Source organism: Triticum urartu, chromosome 3A (genome assembly GCF_056163025.1).
Source record: "Triticum urartu cultivar PI428250 chromosome 3A, HENAU_Tu73, whole genome shotgun sequence".
In the NCBI taxonomy this organism is placed as follows: domain Eukaryota; kingdom Viridiplantae; phylum Streptophyta; class Magnoliopsida; order Poales; family Poaceae; genus Triticum; species Triticum urartu.
The window spans coordinates 5613834-5638681 of record NC_141875.1 but is presented as its reverse complement, the minus strand read 5'-3'; the positions used below and the strand labels follow the sequence as shown (position 1 = coordinate 5638681).

Sequence of the window (24848 nt, the reverse complement as noted above, 5' to 3'; positions counted from 1 at the left end):
TGCAATGATGGGTGGATTCTAAAGCACTTGTATTTTTACTGCTAGGTGGGAGGTGCGCGCGGCGCTGTTTCTCTTGTGATGAGCATCGCGCTCAGGGCCGCACAAGCCAAGACAAGGCGCGAAGCGCGATGTGGCAGCGAGGTCCGGCGTCACATGCGCTGCCACTTACCACTTTTCTTTTTTCAGAAACGTCAATACCAAAAATACCACGAATATGTGAAGCACCCGTTGTGGAATGTGTGAGAGAAACACAATTATTACTGTGCTAATACGACTCACCTCCGGCATGAATACGTGATTGAGATTCGTATTACTACCTACTCCTTTCTTTTCGTTTTATATGGCTTATCTTAAAATTTTAGTTTTTTCATTTTATAAGGCTCAATTTGATTGTTTCCCATCACATGTTCGGACTTTAAGGTGCATTAAATCATTGCATGCAAGTATTAAGATAAAACTGACCAATGCATGCATGCATTACAATTAATCAATTCGTAAACATAATTTTCTGAAGAAAATAAGAGCATTAATTGGGTGCTTTTACAAACTATAAAAAATATTCCATCACTCATCATCTATCTTGCTTGGTGAGATTTTTGAATTGAGTCTTATAAATCGAAAATGAGGGAGTAATATATAATCATTATCACGCAAAAAAAAAGGAGTGCCGTTTGTACCATTCTCGGACGCGAAACCAGCTAGCCAAATGTTAAGCGGACGCGGGGTCTGTGTCGGAATACGCACAAGAATCTATACCTATACAGGCCTAGGGACTTGGCACAGTTGGAATCATTGCCATGGGTGGTAGCGCCCAGAGGTGCCCTGCGCTTTTCTGTGGTGGGACTGTGGGAGTGGGTAGGAAAAGTGCGTAGATAATGCACAGAGGATTCATCAGCTGTGTAAGACGTACGTGCGCTGTAGCGATAGACTTTAGTCGTTTTCACGGGTCAAGAGTTGGAGAAGACGCCGCTTTAGACGTGCGCTGTGGGGATAGACTTCAGATCGAATTGAAGAAGTAAGAAGCGGTGATCAAAAGGGAAGACATAGGGAAGACATTTGGCGACATTGAGTTTGAGAAGAAGAGGTTGTAACTCGCATGGGACGCGGGCGATGCGAGGATTATGTTGGCGGACGAAAAGCCTCTTCGATTTTTGTATGCGAAGAAGTGGCTTGCGGACAAAAAGAAGAAGATCAATGACCGTAGGGACTATGAGGTGGTGAGGACGGTTGCAGCACAGATGTAGGCGGAGGAGACGACCCGGATGCAGACGAAGCAACCAGCTCGGATGCATGGAGCAGGACGAGCAAAACACATTCTGCCTGGAGCATGATGCATTCCGCTCGGAGCAGAAGCCCGGCCAGTGATCCAAGGCCGCCCGTCACGCTCGGACATCGATTTCATTTTGGTACACCCGGATTGTTGAACTATGATTTGCTTTGCTTTGTTTCGAACTTTTGAAATCGAACAATTTGTATCATATGATCAATATACATGGATTTGCATGGATTTAAAAATCCGGATTTAAGGTATATGGATGCGCAGTGCAATATATGAAGGACCTGCGGGGCTGTCCACGAGTGTGCCCGGACGCGCCCGCGTACCGGATTTGCCAAGTCCTACTGTAAATACTCTTACACACCATTTACATTTACATTTATATAGAAAACCAGCAATGCTGGATGTTTCAAAAAACGTTTACATAGACATGCGCTTATTCACTTGATTTAAGCAGCACACATGTACCCACCGAGAATTAAGAAGAATTGGTCACCCCGTGAGCAACTCTGCTGCATGGGATGGTTTTGCATGGAATCCACTTTACCTGTCCGCGTGCTGCACAGCGCACACTGCAAAAGTCGATACGTCTAGTCCGGGTATACTCTTTTGTGCCAAGGGATTAAGCATGCTCCGGCAAGGGTCCAGTCGTAGGTTGTACTAGTAGACGCCACGACGCAGATGAAACACAGAGTCACGGGCCGCCTCCTGTAGTGTCCGATAGCGGATGTCCTTATCTCGGTGTAGAGTGCCCTATAAAGCTGACCAAGTTAAATCGTGTACTACTAGTAGACTACCAGGTGTAGGTGTCAAGAGAGAGAGACTCAGTGCAGTGCAGTGCAATTCAGAATCCTGATTGATGGAGACTTGGCCCTCAAGAGTACTACTAGTATCACTCTAAAAAAGGAAAACAAAAGAGTACTACGAGGCAATGCGATTACTGCCATCATCACTTGAATTAGTATACGACACAAGGCAACCTAGTTTGCCCTGGACACTGTTCATATACTCCTTACAGTGAGTTGGCGGTGGAACGCGTCTTCCACGCATTTACTGTATCTTTAGCTGTCTGCGGCATGGCTCCTCCTCTGCGCTGTACGCATCTGGCTGGCTGGACCTTCATATTGCCATCGTGCTGTTAGGCTAGCTCATAGGAGTACATGACATGATACACCTCGAGTTCTTGGCCATGGCGCCCGGTTTCATGCCGAGGCGCCTGATCGCCTTCCTCCTCATCTTTTGTGTCCTCCGCCGGGGGCAGGGGGGCAGCACAACCTCGCCGGGGCAGCAGTCCCTGCTGTGTGGCTCGCAAAAGTACGAGATAGGCAGCCCCTACGACGACCACGTTCGCTGGCTTCTTCCCAACCTTACCGAGTCCGTCATCCAGGACGGCGCCATTTCCGGCTGGGCTGACGTTGGCAACGTGGCCAGCGACCCTGATGATGGGGTGGGTTGCATGGCCATGTGCTACGCGGACCACGGCCGGGAAGACTGCGCGCAGTGCCTCAGGTACGCCGCCGGCCGGTTCCTCCAAGGGAAGGACTGCCCCAACGCCAGGAACGCGTCCGCCTTCTACGACACCTGCATGGTATGGTACTACCAGCTCTCCCCGGTGGTGGGCTTCGGCTACTTATCCGTGGCGGTCAAAAGCGATTTGGGGCTTGACCTCACCGGCAGCCAAGATGTGGTGAGCTTCCGGAGGAAGCGGAGATTGCTTCTGCAAGATCTATCTAGCCGGGCGATTGCGTCCAAGCAGTACGCCGCGGCCAGCAGCACCAGCTACTACGGCAGCGCCGTCCAAAGCATCTACGGCCTTGTCCAGTGCCAGAGGTTCCTGTCCAGAGAAAACTGCAGCTGCTGCCTCAACGAGTTGACACAATATGTTGCGGGTCATCGCAGCACCATGACTATAGGCGCGGTCAAAACTTACTGGTGCTACATCAGATATGGGACGGAGAAGTTCGATGATTACATCTCCGAATACATGGCGACGCCGCCGTCGCCCAACGACGCTTGGGCAACAGCACCCGCCATGGCACCAGCGCTGGCGCCGGCGCCACCACCCCACAAACACAAAGGTGAGATCCACAACACAACATTTCTGCTCCTCAAGCTCCATAACTTTTTTCACGATACACCAAATTATTTTTCAGATCCAACAGCCTAGATATATACGGCAATGCTACACTACGATTCGTGTCTCTGTTGCCCTGTCTCACATGAGGATAAGGTCCACCCCAGGGTTTTCGGTACATCTTAAAAAATAGTTAAAATTGTATTAAAATATACATATAATTGTAAATTTTATGATATTATTCCTCATATCTTACTTTTCTTATAGTGATTTTTTGTGTAGTGGTTCAATATGGACATAAATATATGTATATCAAACGTAAATTCTAAATATAATGATGTAAGAAAAATCTCAGATTTAAAATAACTTATTCTGCAAACCGAATGATACATACTTGTACAAGCTCTATGCGGGGATTCCTCATTAGACATGAGCGCTCTGGCATGTGAAAGCGTGTGAAATGACTGAAGAAACGGTCGGTGGGGGAGCGTGGAGGCATGCGCTGGGATCCATCTAATAAAAAGGATTATGCAGAAGCAGAACCTGGGAAATACCTGCAGACCAAATTACCCATATTAAAATGTCTGTAAAAAAATACTAAAATAACCATCTAATCAGCTGTTCATCTTGTGTGATACTACTTTGTTCTAGAGGTGGTAAGATGTACCCTAAAAAAATCTACAACTCATTTAGCTGTTGATCTTGTTTGATACTACTCTGTCCTATAGGTGGTAAAATGTACCGTAAAAAATCTACAACTCATTTTTGCATTTGCAGGGAGGCAACGATGATAGGAGTTATCATAGGTATTCGCAGCGGCAGCATCGTCTTGGTGACCGGGATTATGCTTCTTCTCAGGTACCTCTTCCGTGGGAGGTTGTCCCGTGTGCCTTCCAGGCAAAGCATACAACTTGGCAGCTCCGCGCCAATGCAGTTTTCAGCCAGCCAGCTCAGGGACGCGACTAACAACTTCACTGACCCTCTAGGCAGCGGTGCATTCGGTACCGTGTACAAGGTACCCTCTCCGTTTCCTTTTACATCCTATATTAGCTTTGTCTTTAGTCAGACTGTTTGAAGTTCTATCAAGTTTATAGGAAAAAAACATCATTATTCAGAGGAAAACGTTCGACAATTTCAACGAAATTTCACAATGTTTCATGGACGACCATGTCTTCTTCCGCGTTGCATAAAGAGAGTCATTGACTCGCCCATCCATGTACGTGGCCCCTGTTCGTGGCTTTGTGCCATTCCCAATGACCGTGACTTCTGTTCGGGAGTTCCCAATTGCCCACTTTCTTGTCTTCTCCGTTTCAAGAAAACTACGCCGCGGCGGCGGCGGTGTCACACCCTCAAACTTTCGATTCTGGTGACCGCACAAGGACAGGGAGGGAGATGAATTTGGGGCTGTTTGGTTCTAGGCCTTTCACTGCTATACTTTGCTACTTATTTTTTTTTTGCCAAGCTTGTCTAAGGTTAGCTCAACAAAATGAAAGCTACAAATTGGCAAGATTAAGAAAATTTTGCCTTACTTTTTGAGTATATGTCATGTGGGGTTCTAGTATGGCAAAAAACATGTTGCCTAAAGGTTTGTACCAAACAACCTCCTAAGTTGATCAAACTTGCATAACTTAATAATCATAGGCAGCCTTAATCATAAACCAAACAGCACCGAAGTCTCCCCTCGGTGCCGCAACTGGTGAGGGCGGCAACGCCAGGGCCGACTCTGGGCTGTGGCCAGGAGTGCGGGCACCTAGTGCCCAACCCAAACAGGGGACCATTCTTTCTTTTTAGAAAAGGAGGAAGACCCTCGGCCTTTGCATCTGGACGACGCGTGCATCCACTTTATTAATTATATAGGACCCTAAGAAGTGTCACGCGTGTGGCACAAAACAATTCCGCCCTGATGTTTTATGATGGCAACTTTACTTATCCGGAGATGAAAACTTTAGTTGTGAAGTATGGCAACTTTCTGCTTGGATGGCGAGTTTCAGTTTTTTTGGGGTTTCATTTCTTTGGATGGCAATTTTAGGTGTAAAAACGTCATGGCAGTGTTACTTCGTGCCGCACGTGTCACACTTATCATTTGAATATATATCTGCAAACACATAACATGAAAAATACCTGGAAACAAACAGAAAACGTAGCAAACCCAACACATTAGGGATAGAGATACTCAGCGGGTCATTTATGCGGTGAAAAGTCTAATTGCTTCGGTTTTCTCCACCAGAAAGCACACTGCCGCCACCTCCTCTCGTTCTTCTCCCTGTCTTCTTCCATGCTATAACTACCCCAACGACAGGTCCCCGGAGTGCGGCAGTGACCAGAAACACCACATCAAACACCGTAGCATGCAGCGACGACCAGCTACGTGGGTAGCCATCAGGGCCATGGTGAGGCGAGTGCCAAGGCTGACGATGGAGTCCAAGAGTTCGCACGGGGACTCTGAAATGCGCTGGTGTTGAATAGCGCTGGTGTTGTCGGAAAAGAGACGAAGCAGTGGCTGATGCAAACGTCCAGCACTAGCACGTACGGCCGATGTCAACTATTGACTATAGTTCCAATACTACTAGTACTCTAGTAGATTAGATTCCTTTCTTGACATGAGTAGAGAGTGAAATGTGTCATGAGTCCGTTAACTCAAATTGATTGCATGCTTTAGATCAATAACTCGGGACTTGATTAATCTAGACCATAAACTCGTTTATTTGATCAAATAAGGCCAAAATCAATTTTGGATTAGAAAGACCGGCCATGTGACTGCCTCATCAGCGTACCTTTGATCGCTCTCTAATTGACTAATATTTAGAGGGTTCTTTTCACAATAGTGGAACTGATTTATTTATTTTAAAGGCACGAACTGGTTGGGATTTGAAGACAAGAGCTGAGGGTACAACAAGGGATTGCTAGCCACTAGACTATTACTACCTCCGTCCTGATTTACTGGCCCCCTTTGAATTTTGTGCTAAATTTTGACCTTAGATTTAACTAGTAAAATGCTAATGCACGTAATAAAAAGTAATATCATTGAAAACTATGTTCAAATACGAATACAATGTATATTTTTTGGTGACATGCATTATTATTATTTTAGTTAAATCTATGGTCAAAGTTTGATACAAAATACTATGAGGACTAATAAACCAGGACGGAGGTAGTAATTGATTCGTTTATAATATGCAGCTCACATTATGTACAAGTACTACAAACTGTTAAAGCTGGATTAGCTGAACACTCATCTCAATAAATAGGCAGTTGCATCTGTTTTTTTTTTCACGTGAAAGGGCCTAGTGCGTTGTTATGCCGATGGAGCCAATATAAGTAGCAATCCACGCAGACTATGCAATGCATGTATATTGACACTCAACACAAACCAGTTGACAGCCTAGTGGTTAGCAAACCCTTGTTTTGCCGCGAGTCACGGTTAATGCGCACCCTTTCTTTTATTTATTTTCCTCGCTAGTGATCGGATTATATGGCCTAAATTGATCAAATCCCAAGTTGTTGGCCTAAAGCGTGTAATCATTTTGAGTTAATGAACTAATGATGCATTTTACTCAATAATAATGTATATGCATGCGCCTATGAACAACACAAGAAGCACTTCCCGCTCGTATGTAGTACTATTAGTCATCACTCGTTCATCATGACCAAGGCCCTTCTCTGTTCTGTCCACGCACCAGGGTACAATGGGAGGGAAGGAGGTCGCCGTAAAGAAGCTTCATAGCAAGGATGGTGTCGTAGGGGCGGCCTTCACTAGCGAAGCCCACATGCTCATGGCGTTCAAGCATAAGAATCTTGTGAAGCTGCTGGGGTACTGTGACACAGGCGACGACAGGTTGCTCTGCTTCGAGTATCTCAGTGGCGGAAGCATCGATAAGCTTATCTATAGTATGGATGATACCACGTGCCAACATCTTCTTAACATTGTTCAGTTAGACAACCTCTTTACAGATGAGACGTCCATGTTTGTCATGCAGAGGGAAGTGGGTACGTGCTAGATTGGAGCGGACGCTACAAGATTGTGCAAGGAATATGTTCAGGCCTGCACTACCTACACCACGAACTAGACCATGAGCAGAACATCGTTCACCTGGATTTGAAAGCGAGCAACGTACTGGTCAGCCGCGGCGATGGGGGAGACATCACCTGTGTGAAGATCGCCGACTTTGGCCTCTCAAAGTTCTTCAAAGCGGATCTAACACACTCGTACACGGAGCAGGTCGTTGGTCTATTGTAAGTCCAAGTATCTTGTCAAGTGTTAACATAAATATATTGTTACATATATTTATTTATTTTGAAAATAGTCACGTACTGTGAGAGGGATAATAAGTTAATAACCACCTGGAGCTGCATGTGACAATAAACCGTCATTGGATGGTACTATTCCGTTAGATTTTTGCTGAAGTAATTATGTAAGAATGTCATAGCTCGAATGATAAAATGTCAATCTTGCTGAACACAGCCTATTTAACATAAGTGATCTGGTGGACGATGAATGCAGGGCGTACATGGCACCGGAATACGTCTGCAAGGGCAGAATTTCACCCAAGGCCGATATATACAGCTTTGGCATTCTTATTCTGGAGATAGTCACTGGGCGATGCGCCAAGGTGGGCGATTCTTCGGGCGACTTCATCACCTGGGTAGGTACCCTTACTCAACGATCTCCTACACTTCCAGTTGTCGTCAACTCGTCATGTCATGAGACACATTCTTTCTGTCTGCAAGCAGGTTCATGAGGAGTGGAGAGGAGACGTCCGAGCTCTCATGGATGTTGATGGCCTGCCGGGCGACTCTATCACACAAGCCCGCAACTGCATCGAGATAGCGCTGGACTGCATCCAGGAAGACCCCAACAGCAGGCCGGACGCGGCAATGATAAGGCAGAGGCTCTCGCATGTATGACGGCGGCGGATGTGAAGAAATTGATTGTTTATGTGATGTGCTGTCAATCTGTCATTGTTACCGGGCACATTTGGATGACGGCAAAAGTTTGTTCTTTGTTAAAGTCACTGGTTTGCATTGGGATCGACGAATTTGATGTATTCAAGACTTGTATTTTTTCATGTGTTGCATGATCTGCTATTTGGAGAAACCTCTTCATTTTTCAAATGGCTCTGGCATAACCATGTGCAATATTGAATGCATCTCGCATTTCTCCATCTCTCTCTGTTCAAATTCCTAGATTAGCATGTATAGTACCGATCTTTTGCATTTGAAAGTTCAGAAAATAGCGGATTGGTGATTAAGGTTGCCATTAATTCAGGCTGGGCGTTCGGGTTTATCAGAAATGTTTGGGTCAGGTAATTCGCCTTATAAAATTTTGGGTTTTATAAAACTAGCATGATGGCCCTTGCAAATGCGAGGGCAATGTCTGAGAGTGTCTGGAAAATGTTCCGGACGCGCGTGCACCGCGGGAATGAGTCTGGAAAATGTTCCGGACGCGCGTGCACCACGGGAATGAGTCGAGCCTTATTTTCGCCTGCCGAGAATTGTTAATTAATTATGAATTAATTAACGAGTCACTTACGGAAGTGCCATTTTCCCTTACGAAGTGAAGACTAACGAGCAGATGCCTCCGGAACACTGTCGTTCAAGTTCCTTCCCGGGAGAACGACAATAAGGTTTTTGGGGAGCATCTCGATGCGACTGCTACGGATCCGTCCCCGTCTCCGTCCGCTTATACTTGCACTACTTCCCCTGCATCGACTCCATGGGCGACGACGAAGCCACCAAGAAGAAGGCCTCGGCGTCGGCCGAGGTTGTCGCTGCCGCCGCCGCGTTGGTCTAGCCAACCGGAGGGTATGACTCGTTCATCCCCTATATACTCGTTCATGTGCTGGTCGTATAGTTGCTGTTCATAGATGTTTTCATTTTATGTACTGTATGTGCTCACATGCTTAGGTGTCGGTATGAGATGCATATCATATTTGTCATGTTTACTGTATACTCGTGGATTAGATTAGTCAAAAATATGCTAATCTTTATATAGAATGACAAATTTCGGGACATCGTTTTTATTTTGCCTTTGCTGTGTTGCGCCTCCTTCTAAGCACTCAGTTTAACACTCGGTAGATCAGATTGTGCAAAGGAAAAAAAACCCGCCTGGTACACATACTATAGCATCAAAATAACTGTCGTTATATGTACAAATGCTCTGTGCAGCGTTGCCTCATCGTGTCGCGACGGTCTTCAATTTCATTTCGTGGACAAGAGATGGCGTCCGCTGTGCCGCCGGTGTGAAGGGTCTCGCGGTGCCGCGGTTGCCGTCTGTGGTGGTGGGGGCGGCGGCGTGTCGCCGACGTACTCCAGCCGCCTTTGGCCGTGCACCGGCCGTCCCTGGGGCGACGGAGGTGGCCGTAGCAGACGTGAGCCTCTCTCTTCTACATGTACGGCAAATCAAACGTAATGAGTTGCAACGAAAAAGAAGATTTTTTTTTGAGAATATAGTAATCTAGACGCTCTTATATATATATTTTAGGAAGGGAGTACATACAAACAACACGATCGAGTCGAGAGCGATTAGCAGTAATAGTTACCATCGTCGGCATCATCGGCTGCCGAGCAGATGAAGGTAGCAGCCAGGAGGATGACTAGGAGCGCCAGGGTGTGCGCCCAAGAAAAGGAGCCGCTCGCCATGCCCATCTTCTCTCGCTCTCTCTCTCTCTTTCTGAGTGTGATGCTTTTGCTTCGATGTTCGACCAGAGCAACCTGGAACCAATGAACCAAACCGGAGCTAGCCAAGCATGTCCACTATAGCTATGGATCACGTCGCATTGTTTTATAGTGGTGGAGGTGCTTGCCACCGGTCTCTCTCATGGCAACCAGAGCTGCAACGGTCAAAGTGCCAGTCAAAGTCCTCTACCGCACGCGTCAGGGCAATGTTCTCACAGACCTTTCGCACCCTACGCGCCTGGAAATTCCTTCAGCAAGTGTTGCGCCGATTTTGGGCTTTCAACACTTTCTCGAACAAGGCAAGGATTGACAGTTTCGTCAACAAAGCAAAGAGACAGATTGTGCTGGAATTTTGTCTATTTTGGGCCTAGCCCAATAACAGTTTCATAAATTTCTAATAAATTCTAATGGCCCACTTAGACCATTTGTGCAAGGCAAGAGGTGGTATAAAAGTTTAGTCTTACATTGCTAGTTTAATGAGAGTTGGACCTCCTTATAAGGGAGGTTCTTTCCCCACTTGTACGAGCATGAGAACAAGAGGGATATCCATGCGCGCTCCTTCGCCGCCCGCCACGCCACGCCACGCCACGCCACGGGTTGCGGGATTGAGCCGAGCCGATATCTAAATTTTTACCACGCACTACGGGTATACGAAAGGTCACACGGAAGCTGAAATCGCCTCCGTCTCTTCGTTTCGCCTCCCGTCGCTGTTGTCTTCCTCATCCCGACTTGCGGCATGCACTGCAGGTCGGGACAGTAGGCCTCCGAAACCGCACCTCTTTGAGTCCTGTACGGGAGAAGGGTGATAAGGTTTTTGGGAAGCGCTCTGCGCGACTACTGACTGACTCCTTCGTCACGGACGCCCCGGACTCCGACGTCGACAACCTCCTCGACGACATGGCTGCAGAGGACACCGACCCCAAGTCCAGTGCTACTGCTGCTGCTGTCACGTATGTGTTCTTCTTTCTGTTAGATATCCCGCGACAGTTTCTCGTGCTAGTACTTATCCTAAATATGTGAGGTTCTATCTCATATATGCAACTAGTTCTATTGTCTGCTATAGATATAATAGGCTACGGTTCATATATGCAGAAGCTATTTACCTTCTCTCTGTCAGAACGCATGACTTGTTTTATCTCTACTATATTAGTTATGCTTTATCTAGTATTTTTGTTAATAAAATCATTTGGTAAATTGCTCATATTTCCAACAATCCAAAAACCTTATTATAGGCAATTTACCCCAAGTGATTTTGCTACTTCCATGAGACCTCCTATGTTTGAGGGTATCCACTATAAGAGGTGGCGCGTGAGAGCAGTCTTATGGTTTCAAACCATGAGTTGCTATGACGCCACTCTCGGCAAACCTGAAGGGGAGCTTGATGCTCAACAGGCACAAGCCTTTTAGAAAATGGATACTCTATTTAAGGCTGCTCTCTTGAGTGTTCTTGGTGAGAACATAGTTGATGCTTACGCGTTAATTGATAATAAAAAAGATATGTGGGATGCACTCGAGGCCAAGTTTGGGGTCTCGGATGCTGGCACTGAGCTGTACATCATGGAGCAATTCTATGACTACAGGATGACTGAAGAGCGCTCCGTGGTTGAGCAAGCTCATGAGATACAGTCATTTGCTAGATAACTTGAGCACTTCGGTTGTATGCTACCGGACAAGTTTGTTGCCGGAGGTATCATCACTAAGCTTCCTCCTTCATGGAGGAACTTTGCTACCTTGCTGAAGCATAAGAAACAAGAGTTTTTCGCCCCGGATCTCATTGACACTCTTGATATGGAAGAAAAGACGAGAGCAAAGGACACACGTGCTCGAGGTATTGAGGGAGGATCTAATGCCAGTATGGTACAGAAGAAGAACTTCCAGCCCCACAAGTTCAAGAACAAGGGCAAGTTTGATGGTAAAGCAAAGTTTGATGGGAAGAACAAGGCTGTGCAACACACGAACTTCATGAAGAAGAATGACAAGAAGAAAGGTGTGTGTCATGTGTGTGGGGATCCTGATCATTGGGCTCCTAGTTGCCCCAATCGCTATGACAAGCGTCGCCCTGGGAAAGGCGGCAAGACCGCTAATGTTGTCATTGGAGACACTGACATGAAGGATGATGGGTATGGTATATTTCCCACTATTCTTTCAGTATGTCATTCTCCTGATTGGTTGATTGACACGGGTGCTAATGTGCATGTATGCGGTGATATTTCCATGTTTTCGTCTTATCAGACCGCATGGACTTCAACCGTGCTGATGGGCAATGATTCAAGTGCTTCTGTTCGTGGTGTTGGCACGGTCGATCTGAAGTTTACTTCAGGGAAGATCGTGCGGCTGAAGAACGTGCAGTATGTCCCCTCCGTAAAAAAAAATCTTGTTAGCGGATCTCTTCTGTGTAGAGATGGCTACAAGCTTGTCTTTGAGTCGAATAAATTTGTAATATCCAAGTATGGAACCTTTGTTGGTAAAGGCTATGAGTCAGGAGGTCTGTTTTGTTTATCCTTATCAGACGTTTGCAATAAAGTTGTTAATCATATTTGCAACAATAGTGAATCCAATGTGTGGCATTCACGTCTTTGTCATGTTAATTTTGGTTGCATGCCGCGACTAGCGAAGTTGAACTTAATCCCTAGTTTCACCACTGTCAAGGGATCTAAGTGTCAAGTGTGTGTGCAAGCTAAGCAACCTCGTAAGTCTCACACGACTGCGGAAACGAGAAATCTTGCACCACTAGATCTCATACATTCAGATCTATGTGAAATGAATGGTGTTTTGACAAAAGATGGAAAGAAATATTTCATGACGTTAATTGACGACTCCACTAGATACTGCCGTGTGTATCTTCTGAAGTCTAAGGATGAGGCTTTGAACTTTTTCAAGATCTATAAAGCTGAAGTGGAAAACCAACTTGATCGAAAAATCAAGAGGCTTAGGTCCGACCGTGGTGGAGAGCATTTTTCCAATGAATTTGATGCTTTTTGTGCGGAACATGGTATAATCCATGAGAGGACGCCTCCCTATTCACCTCAGTCAAATGGGGTAGCCGAAAGAAAGAATCATACTCTAACTGATTTGGTTAACGCCATCTTAGACACATCGGGTCTCTCCAAGGCATGGTGGGGGGAGGCGATATTGACGGCATGTCATGTCCTAAACCGAGTTCCCACAAAGAACAAAGAGATAACTCCATTCGAGGAATGGGAGAAGAAAAGGTTAAAACGCTCTTATCTACGAACATGGGATTGTTTGGCGAAAGTCAATGTTCCAATTCCAAAGAAGCGGAAGCTTGGACCAAAGACTGTGGATTGTGTTTTCCTGGGATATGCTTTTCATAGCATTGGCTATAGATTCTTAGTTGTAAAATATGAGATACCTGACATGCATGTCAGTACGATCATGGAGTCGAATGATGCGACTTTCTTTGAAGATATCTTTCCCATGAAGGATATGGCTACCCCATCTAATCAGGAGATGCCTAGTTTATCGAATCAGGAACCTGTTACAATTACCGAACCTACAATTTCGATGGAACACTTTGAAAGTCCTGTGAAGGAGAACAATGAAGTTCCTATTAGGAGCAAGAGACAAATGACTGCAAAGTCCTTTGGTGATGACTTTCTTGTGTACCTCATAGATGACACTCCCAGTTCTATTTCAGAGGCCTATGCATTTGAAGATGCTGACTACTGGAAGGAAGCGGTTCGTAGCGAGATGGATTCCATCTTGGCGAATAAAACTTGGGAGATAACTGATCGTCCTTATGGGTGCAAACATATAGGATGCAAATGGGTATTCAAGAAGAAGCTTAGGCCTGATGGTACTATTGAAAAGTACAAGGCTCGGCTCGTGGCTAAGGGATATACCCAAAAGGAAGGTGAAGACTTCTTTGATACTTACTCACCTGTGGCTCGACTGACCACTATTCTAGTTCTACTTTCACTAGCTGCCTCGCATGGTCTTCTCGTTCATCAAATGGATGTTAAGACTGCTTTCCTAAATGGAGAGTTGGACGAGGAAATCTATATGGAACAACCAGGCGGGTTTATACTAGATGGTTAGGAAGGAAAAGTGTGCAAGTTGCTGAAGTCTTTGTATGGACTCAAGCAAGCATCTAAACAGTGGCCTGAGAAGTTTGAAAAAACTTTAACAGCCGCAGGCTTTGTTGTAAACGAAGCTGACAAATGTGTACTATCGCCATGGTGGGGGCGAGGGAGTTATCCTTTGCTTGTATGTTGACGATATACTGATTTTTGGAACAAATCTGAATGTTATTAAGGAGGTCAAGAATTTCCTATCTCGCTGTTTTAAGATGAAGGATTTAGGAGTGGCTGATGTCATTCTGAATATTAAGTTGTTGAGAGACGATGATGGTGGGATTACATTGCTTCAATCTCACTATGTGGAAAAGATCTTGAGTCGCTTTGGCTATAGTGACTGTAAGCCCTCTCCAACACCTTATGATGCAAGTGTGTTACTTCGAAAGAATCGAAGAATTGCTAGAGACCAATTGAAGTATTCTCAGATTATTGGTTCGCTTATGTACTTAGCTAGTGCTACAAGACCTGACATCTCTTTTGCTGTTAGCAAACTGAGTCGGTTTGTCTCAAAACCAGGAGATGTGCATTGCAAAGCTCTAGAAAGAGTTTTGCGTTATTTGAAAGGCACTGCGAATTATGGAATTCACTACACCGGGCAGCCAAAGGTGCTTGAAGGGTATAGTGACTTACTGGATCTCAGATGCTGATGAGATAAAGGCCACAAGCGGTTATGTATTCACTCATGGAGGTGGTGCTGTTTCTTGAAAGTCTTGCAAACAGACCATCTTAACGAGGTCAACAATGGAAGCAGAACTCACAGCACTAGATACATATACGGTCGAAGCAGATTGGCTTCGTCGGCTCTTGAATGACTTGCCGGTTGTTGAGAAACCTGTACCGGGTATCCTTATGAACTGCGACAATCAAACTGTGATCACGAAAGTGAGCAGTTCAAAGGATAACATAAAGTCATCAAGACACGTTCAAAGAAGGTTAAAGTCTATCAGGAAAATGAAAAACTCCGGAGTTATTGCATTGGATTATATCCAAACGTCTAAAAATCTGGCAGATCCTTTTACTAAGGGTCTATCACGTAATGTGATAGATAATGTATCGAGGGAGATGGGTGTGAGACCCACAATATGAGTTGTTCACAGTGATAACCTATTCTTTGTGATCGGAGATCCCGTGAATTAGATGTGGAAGACAAGCTGTTGGTCAACTCAGAGGAGAGTATCCTTACTATTCAAAATACCACTCCATGAAGATGCAATACTCTCCTAATCTGCATGACAGGTTGATGTATATCTTAATGTGTTCTAAATGGCTTATTTAAGCAAATTGTGGGATACAAGTCTGATCATGGGATTGGCGAAGTCAAATGTGACGTCCCAAACCTAAAGAAAGAGAAAACTTGACTAAACTATGTGCCTCATAATTGACGGCACAACCTTCGAAAATGAAACTACAATTAAAAGAAGATTCTAAGATTCTAATCTCGTTAATGATAGCCCCAGTATTGCCTTGAGTTTCTCTCTGGATAGCTGTAACCACTTCCTTGGCATCTGAAGAAACCACAAATTAATGGATATGAAGGTCCTGCGCTAATGAGACGGCTTCTCTACATGCTATAGTCTCAAGGGCCGCTGGACAAATACCCACAGAATTCTCGGTTTTAATTGCTTCTTGCGTCATCTAGTTGTAGAAAGCTAAGAACCTACAACTGTACAAGCAAGCGCACAATTGAACTGTTAACTGAAATTTGAATACAGAAACCGAGTTTAGATGGTTGAGAAGGGATGACAGTAAAATAAAAGTTGTCCATACTGTCGACATGACATCATCCAATAACAGGATAAAGCTAGACGACCAGCTCCATATAGATAAGTCCACTCAAGAAAGCAAGAAAAAAGGATAATATTGCACATGTAGCGTTCACAAAACATCACATATCTGTGCGTGCTTGCTTTTGGCATCGCTCGCAAAGATCGAAGCACTAATAAAGGAGAAGTGCTTCACCGTTTCAAACTGAAAAAATACAGAGCAGTGCAAAAACCTTTGCGTCGCCAACTAACAACCCCTGCCTGCACTCAATTAAACTCAACCCGTCTCACATGGCTAATTTTCATCCAATCTTCATCGCATTCCTTTGATTCCTCATTTCGCTGAAGCTTCAGTGTCAGCTCTTCAGAAATTCCGTGCAGTAGTAGATACTCGAGGGTTCTAAGATGCTCGATGCCGTGAGGAAGATCCTTCAATTCTGGGCAGTCATTGAGTAATAGGTCAACAATATTTTGCATTGCACCTTGTTCAATTGTAACTCTGTTGAGATTTGGAGCATCCCATATCACTAGTGCCTTGAGTTTTGGAAGTGACGTTGCGCGGAAGTGTAGCTCCTTTCCATCATAAGCGTTATTAAGGACAAGTTTAACTAAGCCATGCAAGCCCAAGAGGCATGCAAAAGAGTCTTCATGTAATTTGGACCAACTCAAATGTAGATCAGTGAGGTTAATAAGTTTTGAACTGGATGAGACAAACTGGGGTAGAAATCTTTTGTCCAGCTGCGCTAATATGTCAACTTTTGAAACAGTTGGTGGTAAGCAAAGTGCTTCTAGCTGCAGGACCTCCCTTTGATCAACTGCAACAATTGATACACGAACAAGATGAACCATTTTTGTGATCGCCCCACACAAATCTGCACAATGACCATGCCTGACTTTACTGATACCAAAAGTTCTTAACTTGGTCAAACATCCTAGTTTATACAACACCTCACTGCTAGCTTCGATAAATTGCAGGGCCAGCAAGTCGGTCAAATTGCCGATACCCTTAGGCACCTAGATCCCATCAAAAGCAAGAACTCTCTCGTCAGCTACAGCCGGAACAGTAGTCACATACAGGTATTTCAATTTTCAAAGTGTGGCTACTTCCACTGGAAGCACCGATAGCATATCATTGCAAGCATCAAGGACTTCTAGATTCTGTAACCTTCCTATTTCTTTTGGGAGATATTCAATTTGAGTATCTCGAAGACCTAGAAAACGCAGGTTGAACAAGTTGAAGACCATCTTGGGTAGTCTCTTGATTTGAACTCCTTGCAGATCCAATGTTGACAGCAAGTTTACAGGTTTGAGGAAAGCTTGCAGAGAATCAATTCTCAGATGACTCGTGAAAACATGCAGAGAGCGGAGACTTGGTGCACACAACAATGGGGTCAGCTGTTCTCGGTCGAAAAGTCCTTGAGCCATTGTAAAATTGGCAAAAGGATTCTTCTTCTGATTTAGAGAGAGCAAGAACACGGATAATGTCATGTATTCGGCATCTGCGAACTCGGCCACACCAATTCCGCTCGACCACCTGCAGTAGGCTTCTGTTTACAAGTTCGTTCAGGTAGCCCTCTGCCACTTCCTCCAATGTTTTGCTCCCTGTTTCTTTAATGAATCCATCTGCGATCCAATGCCTGATTACCACTTTTCTTCGGAATGGATAATCCTCTGGAAATATTGTGCAGTGCAGAAAACAATTCTTCAGATCAGTTGGAAGATCCTCCAAGCTGACTTTCAGAACAATTCTTCAGAACAGTTGGAAGATCCTCGACTAGGTAGTATGACACCCAGCTCGTGAAGGCCCGATTCCTGCGAAAATCCGTGGTGCTATCTCGATCGTCAAATCTGATGATTCGACCTAGGGTTGAGGTTTCACCTAGGTGGCCAGCCAAACCAACAAGGAAAGCTATGTCGTCGAAGACAAAAGTCTGTCCCGACATGAAAGTGACGTATGCACTGATTTTCTAGCATACACAGATCTCCATCGGATCGTTGTGACTACGTAGCGGGACCATGGGCCACCAATGATGGAGTCGATTTCGGCAAATCTTGGATAGGGGGCCCCGAGCAAATAGCCTTGATGTGATGGTAACAGAGACAAAGGTTTTACCCAGGTTCGGGCTCTCCTAAGAGATAAAACCCTACGTCATGCTTGTGTTTTCATTTGGGATGGAGTAAAACCGCATGTGATCTACCATGAGATTGTTGTGCGTCGTCCATGAGCCCTAGCCCTTGGATTATATAGGCACCCAGGGGGTGTAGGGTTACTACCTAGTCGGTTACATACAAGGTAAATGTGTTGTAGACGACCTCTATTGGAGTATGCATGGGCGCCTTCCTTCCGTACGCCATGGGCCGCCTCGACGTGGCCCATCAGTGAACCGACATGGAGTCCTCGTCCTGGCCCACCTGGCCAGGAGACGACGTGGTGAGTGACCCTAGTCTGGGACACCGTCACAATATGTACAAACAATTGTGAAGCTGATTATGAAGTTTATGTTAAAGATCAAGTGGAATATTCACATGGATGCACAACACAAAAGATTGAACTACAATTTGAATTGTTTTTAAAAATCAATTTTGGGGATCGATTAGGAACCAGGCTCCCAATACATTGTCATTTCTTGTGACTAAACTAATTGGAGCAAGCTTTTTGTTTTTGAATTATCTTCAAGATTCTATTACATCCGCACAAAAGAGACTTTAAGATTCTATTAGAGATGTCCTTACACCCACAAACAAAGGTTGGGAGCCACACATGGTACCCTATATACCTAAATCTAAGAGACTCATCCCACTAGCTTATTTATCTCAAAATGCGAGCATGCCATCACTAGTAGAAAAGAGGGATTTGGTTCAGGCCGGGTCAGCCCATTAGTCCCGGTTCAGTCCAGAACCGGGACCCATGGGGGCATTGGTCCCAGTTCGTGAGGCTAGGGGCCTGCCGGGCCTCGTGGGGGCATTGGTCCCGATTCGTCATGCCCCTTTGGTCCCGCTTGGTGGGACGAACCGGGACCAATGGGCCTCGCTCCTGGCCCACCACTATTGGTCCCGGTTGGTGGCTTGAACCGGGACCACAGGCTTCCCTTTAGTCCCGATTCATGCCACGAACCAGGACCAATGAGGTGCCTATATATACCCCTCGCCCGCGAGCAGAGCACCCTAGTGCTCTGTTTTTCTCTGGCCGGCGAGGGGAGGGCTTTGTGGTGCTCTAGCTCACCTCCTATGCACATGAGGTGTTCGATGAAATGCCCGAGCCACACTAGTTAAGCTTTCTCCTCTCGAAGCTCGACCTCAAAGCTCCATTTTCCTCGAGATTTGTCTAGGTTTAGCGGCCCATCAGGTCCCACTCCCGTCTTCACTGCCGTCGATCGCTCGCACCGATCTCGTCGCCCGCACCACCGTGGTGAGCCTCTTGTTCTTATCTTCTTTCTGAAAGAAAAAATTCTTACTTTAGATAGATACTTGTCTAATTTTCTTACTTTTATTATTGCTTGTTATTATATAGTGCGATGGTTTTGGTATCCGCCCCCGTCGGCCCTCGTCCTGGCTATGATTCGGATGTGGTATATAATATTATCTTTTTATAACTATATGGTTCATTTATTGTTTATGACAATTATGCCGACCAACGTGACATATATTTTATTTATCTAGGAGGTAGTTGAACCGGAAATTCCAACTGACCCTATTGTCGAGAGGTTAAATTTAGTTGAAGAAGAAAACAATTACTTGAAGGAAAAAAATAAAAAAAATTGAGGAGGAGAAAATGATATTGGAGTTGCATGTTGCGGATGTCGTCGATGATCACAAGATCAAGATGGATGCAATGCGGTTGAAGATGAGAAAGATTAGAAAATATGCCATTCATATCGAGGCTTGGTATCATTATGCCATTGGATCAATTGTTACCTTGGTTGCGATTATGATCACATTTGTTTTCGCATTGAATTTTTTTACATAGTTTCAATGTATGGTTTAATTAATTAGATGCTCTGGAGAGCTATATGTTGTTAGATGAGAACTATGTATGTACTTTGGTTTTAATGTGATGATGAACTTCTATTAATTTGGTCACTTAATTATCTATTCATGATGTTCTGTAATGGTTTTTGACACACTTAATTATATATAATGCACGTAGATGAACCGGCAATGGATGTACGGTGACAGACACACCTCCGAGTACATTAAGGACGTGCATGATTTTCTCGAAGTGGCTGAGGCAAACAAGCAGAATGGTTTTATGTGTTGTCCATGCCCTAAATGTGGGAATACGAAGTCTTACTCTGACCGGAAAATCCTTCACACCCACCTGCTTTACAATGGTTTCATGCCATACTATAATGTTTGGACGAGGCACGGAGAAATAGGGGTTATGATGGAAGACGGTGAAGAAGAGGACGATGACAACTATGTGCCCCCTGAATACGGTGATGCTGCAACGGGGGAAGCTGCTGAAGATCAAGAGGAACCAGACGATGTGCCCAATGATGCTGCAACGGGGGAAGCTGCTGAAGATCATGAGGAACCAGACGATGTGCCCAATGATGATGATCTCCGCTGGGTCATTGTCGATGCAAGGACGCAATGCGAAAGTCAAAAGGAGAAGCTGAAGTTCGATCGCATGTTAGAGGATCACAAAAAAGGGCTATACCCCAATTGCGAAGATGGCAACATAAAGCTCGGTACCGTACTGGAATTACTGCAGTGGAAGGCTGAGAATGCTGTGCCTGACAAAGGATTTGAGAAGCTACTGAAAATATTGAAGAAGAAGCTTCCAAAGGATAACGAATTGCCCGACAGTACATACGCAGCAAAGAAGGTCGTATGCCCTCTAGGATTGGAGGTGCAGAAGATACATGCATGCCCTAATGACTGCATCCTCTACCGCGGTGCGTACAAGGATCTGAACCCATGCCCGGTATGCGGTGCATTGCGGTATAAGATCAGACGAGATGACCCTGGTGATGTTTACGGCGAGCCCCCCAGAAAGAGGGTTCCTGCGAAGGTGATGTGGTATGTCCCTATAATACCACGGTTGAAACGTCTGTAGAAACGAAGAGCATGCCAAGTTGATGCGATGGCACAGTGAGGACCGTAAGAAGGACGGGAAGTTGAGAGCACCCGCTGATGGGTCGCAGTGGAGAAAAATCAAGAGAAAGTACTGGCCTGAGTTTGCAAGTGACCCAAGGAACATATGGTTTGGTTTAAGTGCGGATGGCATTAATCCTTTCGGGGAGCAGAGCAACAATCACAGCACCTGGCCCGTTACTCTATCTATGTATAACCTTCCTCCTTGGATGTGCATGAAGCGGAAGTTCATTATGATGCCAATTCTCATCCAAGGCCCTAAGAAACCTGTCAACGACATTGATGTGTTCCTAAGGCCATTAGTTGAAGAACTTTTATAGCCGTGGAATGGAAATGGTGTACATACGTGGGATGAGCACAAACAGGAGGAATTTAAACTGCATGTGTTGTTGTTCGTAACCATCAACGATTGGCCCGCTCTCAGTAACCTTTCAGGACAGACAAACAAGGGATACCACGCATGTGAAGGAAATATGCCCTAGAGGCAATAATAAAGTTATTATGTATTTCCTTATATCATGATAAATGTTTATTATTCATGCTAGAATTGTATTAACCGGAAACATAATACTTGTGTGAATACATAGACAAAATAAACGTCACTAGTATGCCTCTACTTGACTAGCTCGTTAATCAAAGATGGTTATGTTTCCTAACCATAGACATGTGTTGTCATTTGATTAACGGGATCACATCATTAGAGAATGATGTGGTTGACATGACCCATTCCATTAGCTTAGCACCCGATCGTTTAGTATGTTGCTATTGCTTTCTTCATGACTTATACATGTTTCTATGACTATGAGATTATGCAACTCCCGTTTTCCGGAGGAACACTTTGTGTGCTACCAAACGTCACAACGTAACTGGGTGATTATAAAGGAGCTGTACAGGTGTCTCCAAAGGTACATGTTGGGTTGGCGTATTTCGATATTAGGATTTGTCACTCCGATTGTCGGAGAGGTATCTCTAGGCCCTCTCGGTAATGCGCATCACATAAGCCTTGCAAGCATTCCAACTAATGAGTTAGTTTCGAGATGATGTATTACGAAACGAGTAAAGAGACTTGCCGGTAACGAGATTGAACTAGGTATTGAGATACCGACGATCGAATCTCGGGCAAGTAACATATCGATGACAAAGGGAACAACGTATGTTGTTACGCGGTCTGAACGATAAAGATCTTCGTAGAATATGTAGGAGCCAATATGAGCATCCAGGTTCCGCTATTGGTTATTGACCGGAGACATGTCTCGGTCATGTCTACATTGTTCTCGAACCCGTAGGGTCCGCACGCTTAACGTTACGATGAAAGTTTCATTATGAGTTTATATATTTTGATGTACCGAAGTTCGTTCGGAGTCCCGGATGTGATCACGGACATGACGAGGAGTCTCGAAATGGTCGAGACATAAAGATTGATATATTGGAAGCCTATGTTTGGACATCGGAAGTGTTCCGAGTGAAAACGACATTTTACCGGAGTACCGGGAGGTTACCGGAACCCCCCGGTAACCTAATAGGCCTTAATGGGCCTAGTGGAGAAAGAGGAGAGGAGGCCTAGGGGCAGCCGCGCGCCCCTCCCCCCCCAAGTCTGAATTGGACAAGGAGGGGGCGGCACCCCCCCCCCTTTCCTTTCCCCCCTCTCTTCCTTCCCCCCAAGTCCTAATCCAACTAGGGAAAGGGGGGGAGTCCTACTCCCGGTAGGAGTAGGACTCCTCCTGCGCGCCTCCTCCTAGGGCCGGTCGCACCCCCCTTGCTCCTTTCTATACGAGGGCGGGGAGGAACCTCTAGACACACAAGTTGATCCTCGTGATTGTCTCTTTAGCCGTGTGCGGTGGCCCCTTCCACCATACTCCTCGATAATATTGTAACGGTGCTTAGGCGAAGCCCTGCGATGGTAGAACATCAAGATCGTCACCGTGCCGTCGTGCTGACGGAACTCTTCCCCGACACTTTGTTGGATCGGAGTCCGGGGATCGTCATCGAGCTGAACGTGTGCAGAACTCGGAGGTGCCGTACGTTCGGTACTTGGATCGGTCGGATCGGGAAGACATACGACTACTTCCTCTATGTTGTGTCAACACTTCCTTTGCAGGTCTACGAGGGTACGTAGACAACACTCTCCCCTCTCGTTGCTATGCATCACCATGATCTTGCGTGTGCGTTGGAAATTTTTTGAAATTACTACGTTGCCCAACAGCATGCACACACTGTTTAGAAGAAACTGAAAGTATATACCTGGACAAATGCAGGAAGAATGTGTACATGGGCCATCGTCGATTTCTTCCGACCAACCATCAATGTCAAAAGAAAGGCAAGCATTTCAAAGGCAAGGCAGATCACCGGAAGAAGCCCGCCATGCGTACCGGTGATCACGTACTTGCTATGGTCAATGATTTACACGTAATCTTTGGAAAGGGTCCCGGCGGACTAGCTGTTCCGAATGACGCTGAGGGACACGCACCCATGTGGAAGAAGAAATCTATATTTTGGGACCTACCCTACTGGAAAGACCTAGAGGTCCGCTCTTCAATCGACGTGATGCACGTGACGAAGAACCTTTGCGTGAACCTGCTAGGCTTCTTGGGCGTGTATGGGAAGACAAAATATACACCTGAGGCACGAGAGGACCTGCAATGTTTGCACGAAAAAGACGGCATGCCTCCGAAGCAGTATAAAGGTCCTGCCAGCTACGCTCTTACGAAAGAAGAGAAAGAAATTTTCTTTGAATGCCTGCTTAGTATGAAGGTCACGACTGGCTTCTCGTCGAATATAAAGGGAATAATAAATATGCCAGAGAAAAAGTTTCAGAACCTAAAGTCTCATGACTGCCACGTGATTATGACGCAATTGCTTCCGGTTGCATTGAGGGGGCTTCTACCGAAAAACGTCCGATTAGCCATTGTGAAGCTATGTGCATTCTCAATGCAATCTCTCAGAAGGTGATCGATCCAGAAATCGTACCAAGGCTAAGGAGTGATGTGGCACAATGTCTTGTCAGTTTCGAGCTGGTGTTTCCACCATCCTTCTTCAATATCATGACGCACGTCCTAGTTCATCTAGTCGACGAGATTGTCATTCTGGGGCCCGTATTTCTACACAATATGTTCCCCTTTGAGAGGTTCATGGAAGTTCTAAAGAAATATGTCCGTAACCACGCTAGGCCAGAAGGAAGCATCTGCATGGGCCATCAAACAGAGGATGTCATTGGGTTTTGTGTTGACTTCATTCCTGGCCTTAAGAAGATAGGTCTCCCTAAAATCGCGGTATGAGGGGAGACTGACTGGAAAAGGCACGCTGGGAGGGGCCTGAATAATATGCAGGGACGGATATTCTTGGTCTCAAGCACACTACACAGTTCTACAGAACTCTACCTTGGTGACCCCGTATGTCGATGAACACAAGACTGGTAGAAAAAGGGCCTGTTGTCCCGTTTCGTAAGGGCCTTTTGTCCCGGTTCCTGAACCGGGACTAAAGGGTCGGTACTAATGCCCTGTCCCTTTAGTCCCGGTTCAATCCAGAACCGGGACAGATGGGCCTCCACGTGGCCTGTGCGCGGAGCCCAGGCAGGAGGGCCTTTGGTCCCGGTTGGTGGCACCAACCGGGACCAATAGGCATCCACGCGTCAGCATTTCTGTGGCTGGGGTTTTTGTTTTTTTTAAAAGGGGGGGGGGGTGGGGGTTTTGGGGGTTAATTTAGGTTTTTCATATATTGTGTTAGCTAGCTATAATTAATAGAGAGAAGTGTCCTCTCTTATGTCCGTGCTTGGTCGACGCTACGTACTATACATACGTATGGAGAGGACTAGACACGCTAGCTAGCTAGTAAGCAAACGAAGGAAATAGAAGATCGTCATGAACATA

At 45.5% G+C, this 24848-nt stretch overlaps 1 protein-coding gene and 1 pseudogene across 1 annotated transcript; one reads left to right on the top strand and one right to left on the bottom strand.

Moving 5' to 3' along the window:
- The first annotated feature begins 2327 nt into the window (after positions 1-2327).
- On the top strand, positions 2328-8416 carry LOC147977599 (cysteine-rich receptor-like protein kinase 34). The gene is made up of 6 exons (XM_087516402.1): positions 2328-3354; positions 4127-4365; positions 7031-7238; positions 7328-7583; positions 7852-7993; positions 8082-8416. The coding sequence occupies exons 1-6, from the start codon at positions 2442-2444 to the stop codon at positions 8253-8255; spliced, it is 1932 nt and encodes a 643-aa protein (XP_087372528.1). The 5' UTR covers positions 2328-2441; the 3' UTR covers positions 8256-8416.
- A 7736-nt stretch (positions 8417-16152) lies between these two features.
- LOC147977598 (disease resistance protein RPM1-like) lies at positions 16153-18240 on the bottom strand (annotated as a pseudogene).
- Between the last annotated feature and the right edge of the window lie 6608 nt (positions 18241-24848).

What these genes read in the sequence shown, in the direction of transcription:
- LOC147977599 (XM_087516402.1), top strand. Translation starts at nt 2,442, where the DNA reads ATGATACACCTCGAGTTCTTGGCCATGGCGCCCGGTTTCATGCCGAGG. An exon ending in CATCGATAAGCTTATCTATA is followed by an intron (nt 7,239 to 7,327) that starts GTATGGATGATA and finishes TTTGTCATGCAG; the next exon opens with AGGGAAGTGGGTACGTGCTA. An exon ending in CGGGCGACTTCATCACCTGG is followed by an intron (nt 7,994 to 8,081) that starts GTAGGTACCCTT and finishes GTCTGCAAGCAG; the next exon opens with GTTCATGAGGAGTGGAGAGG.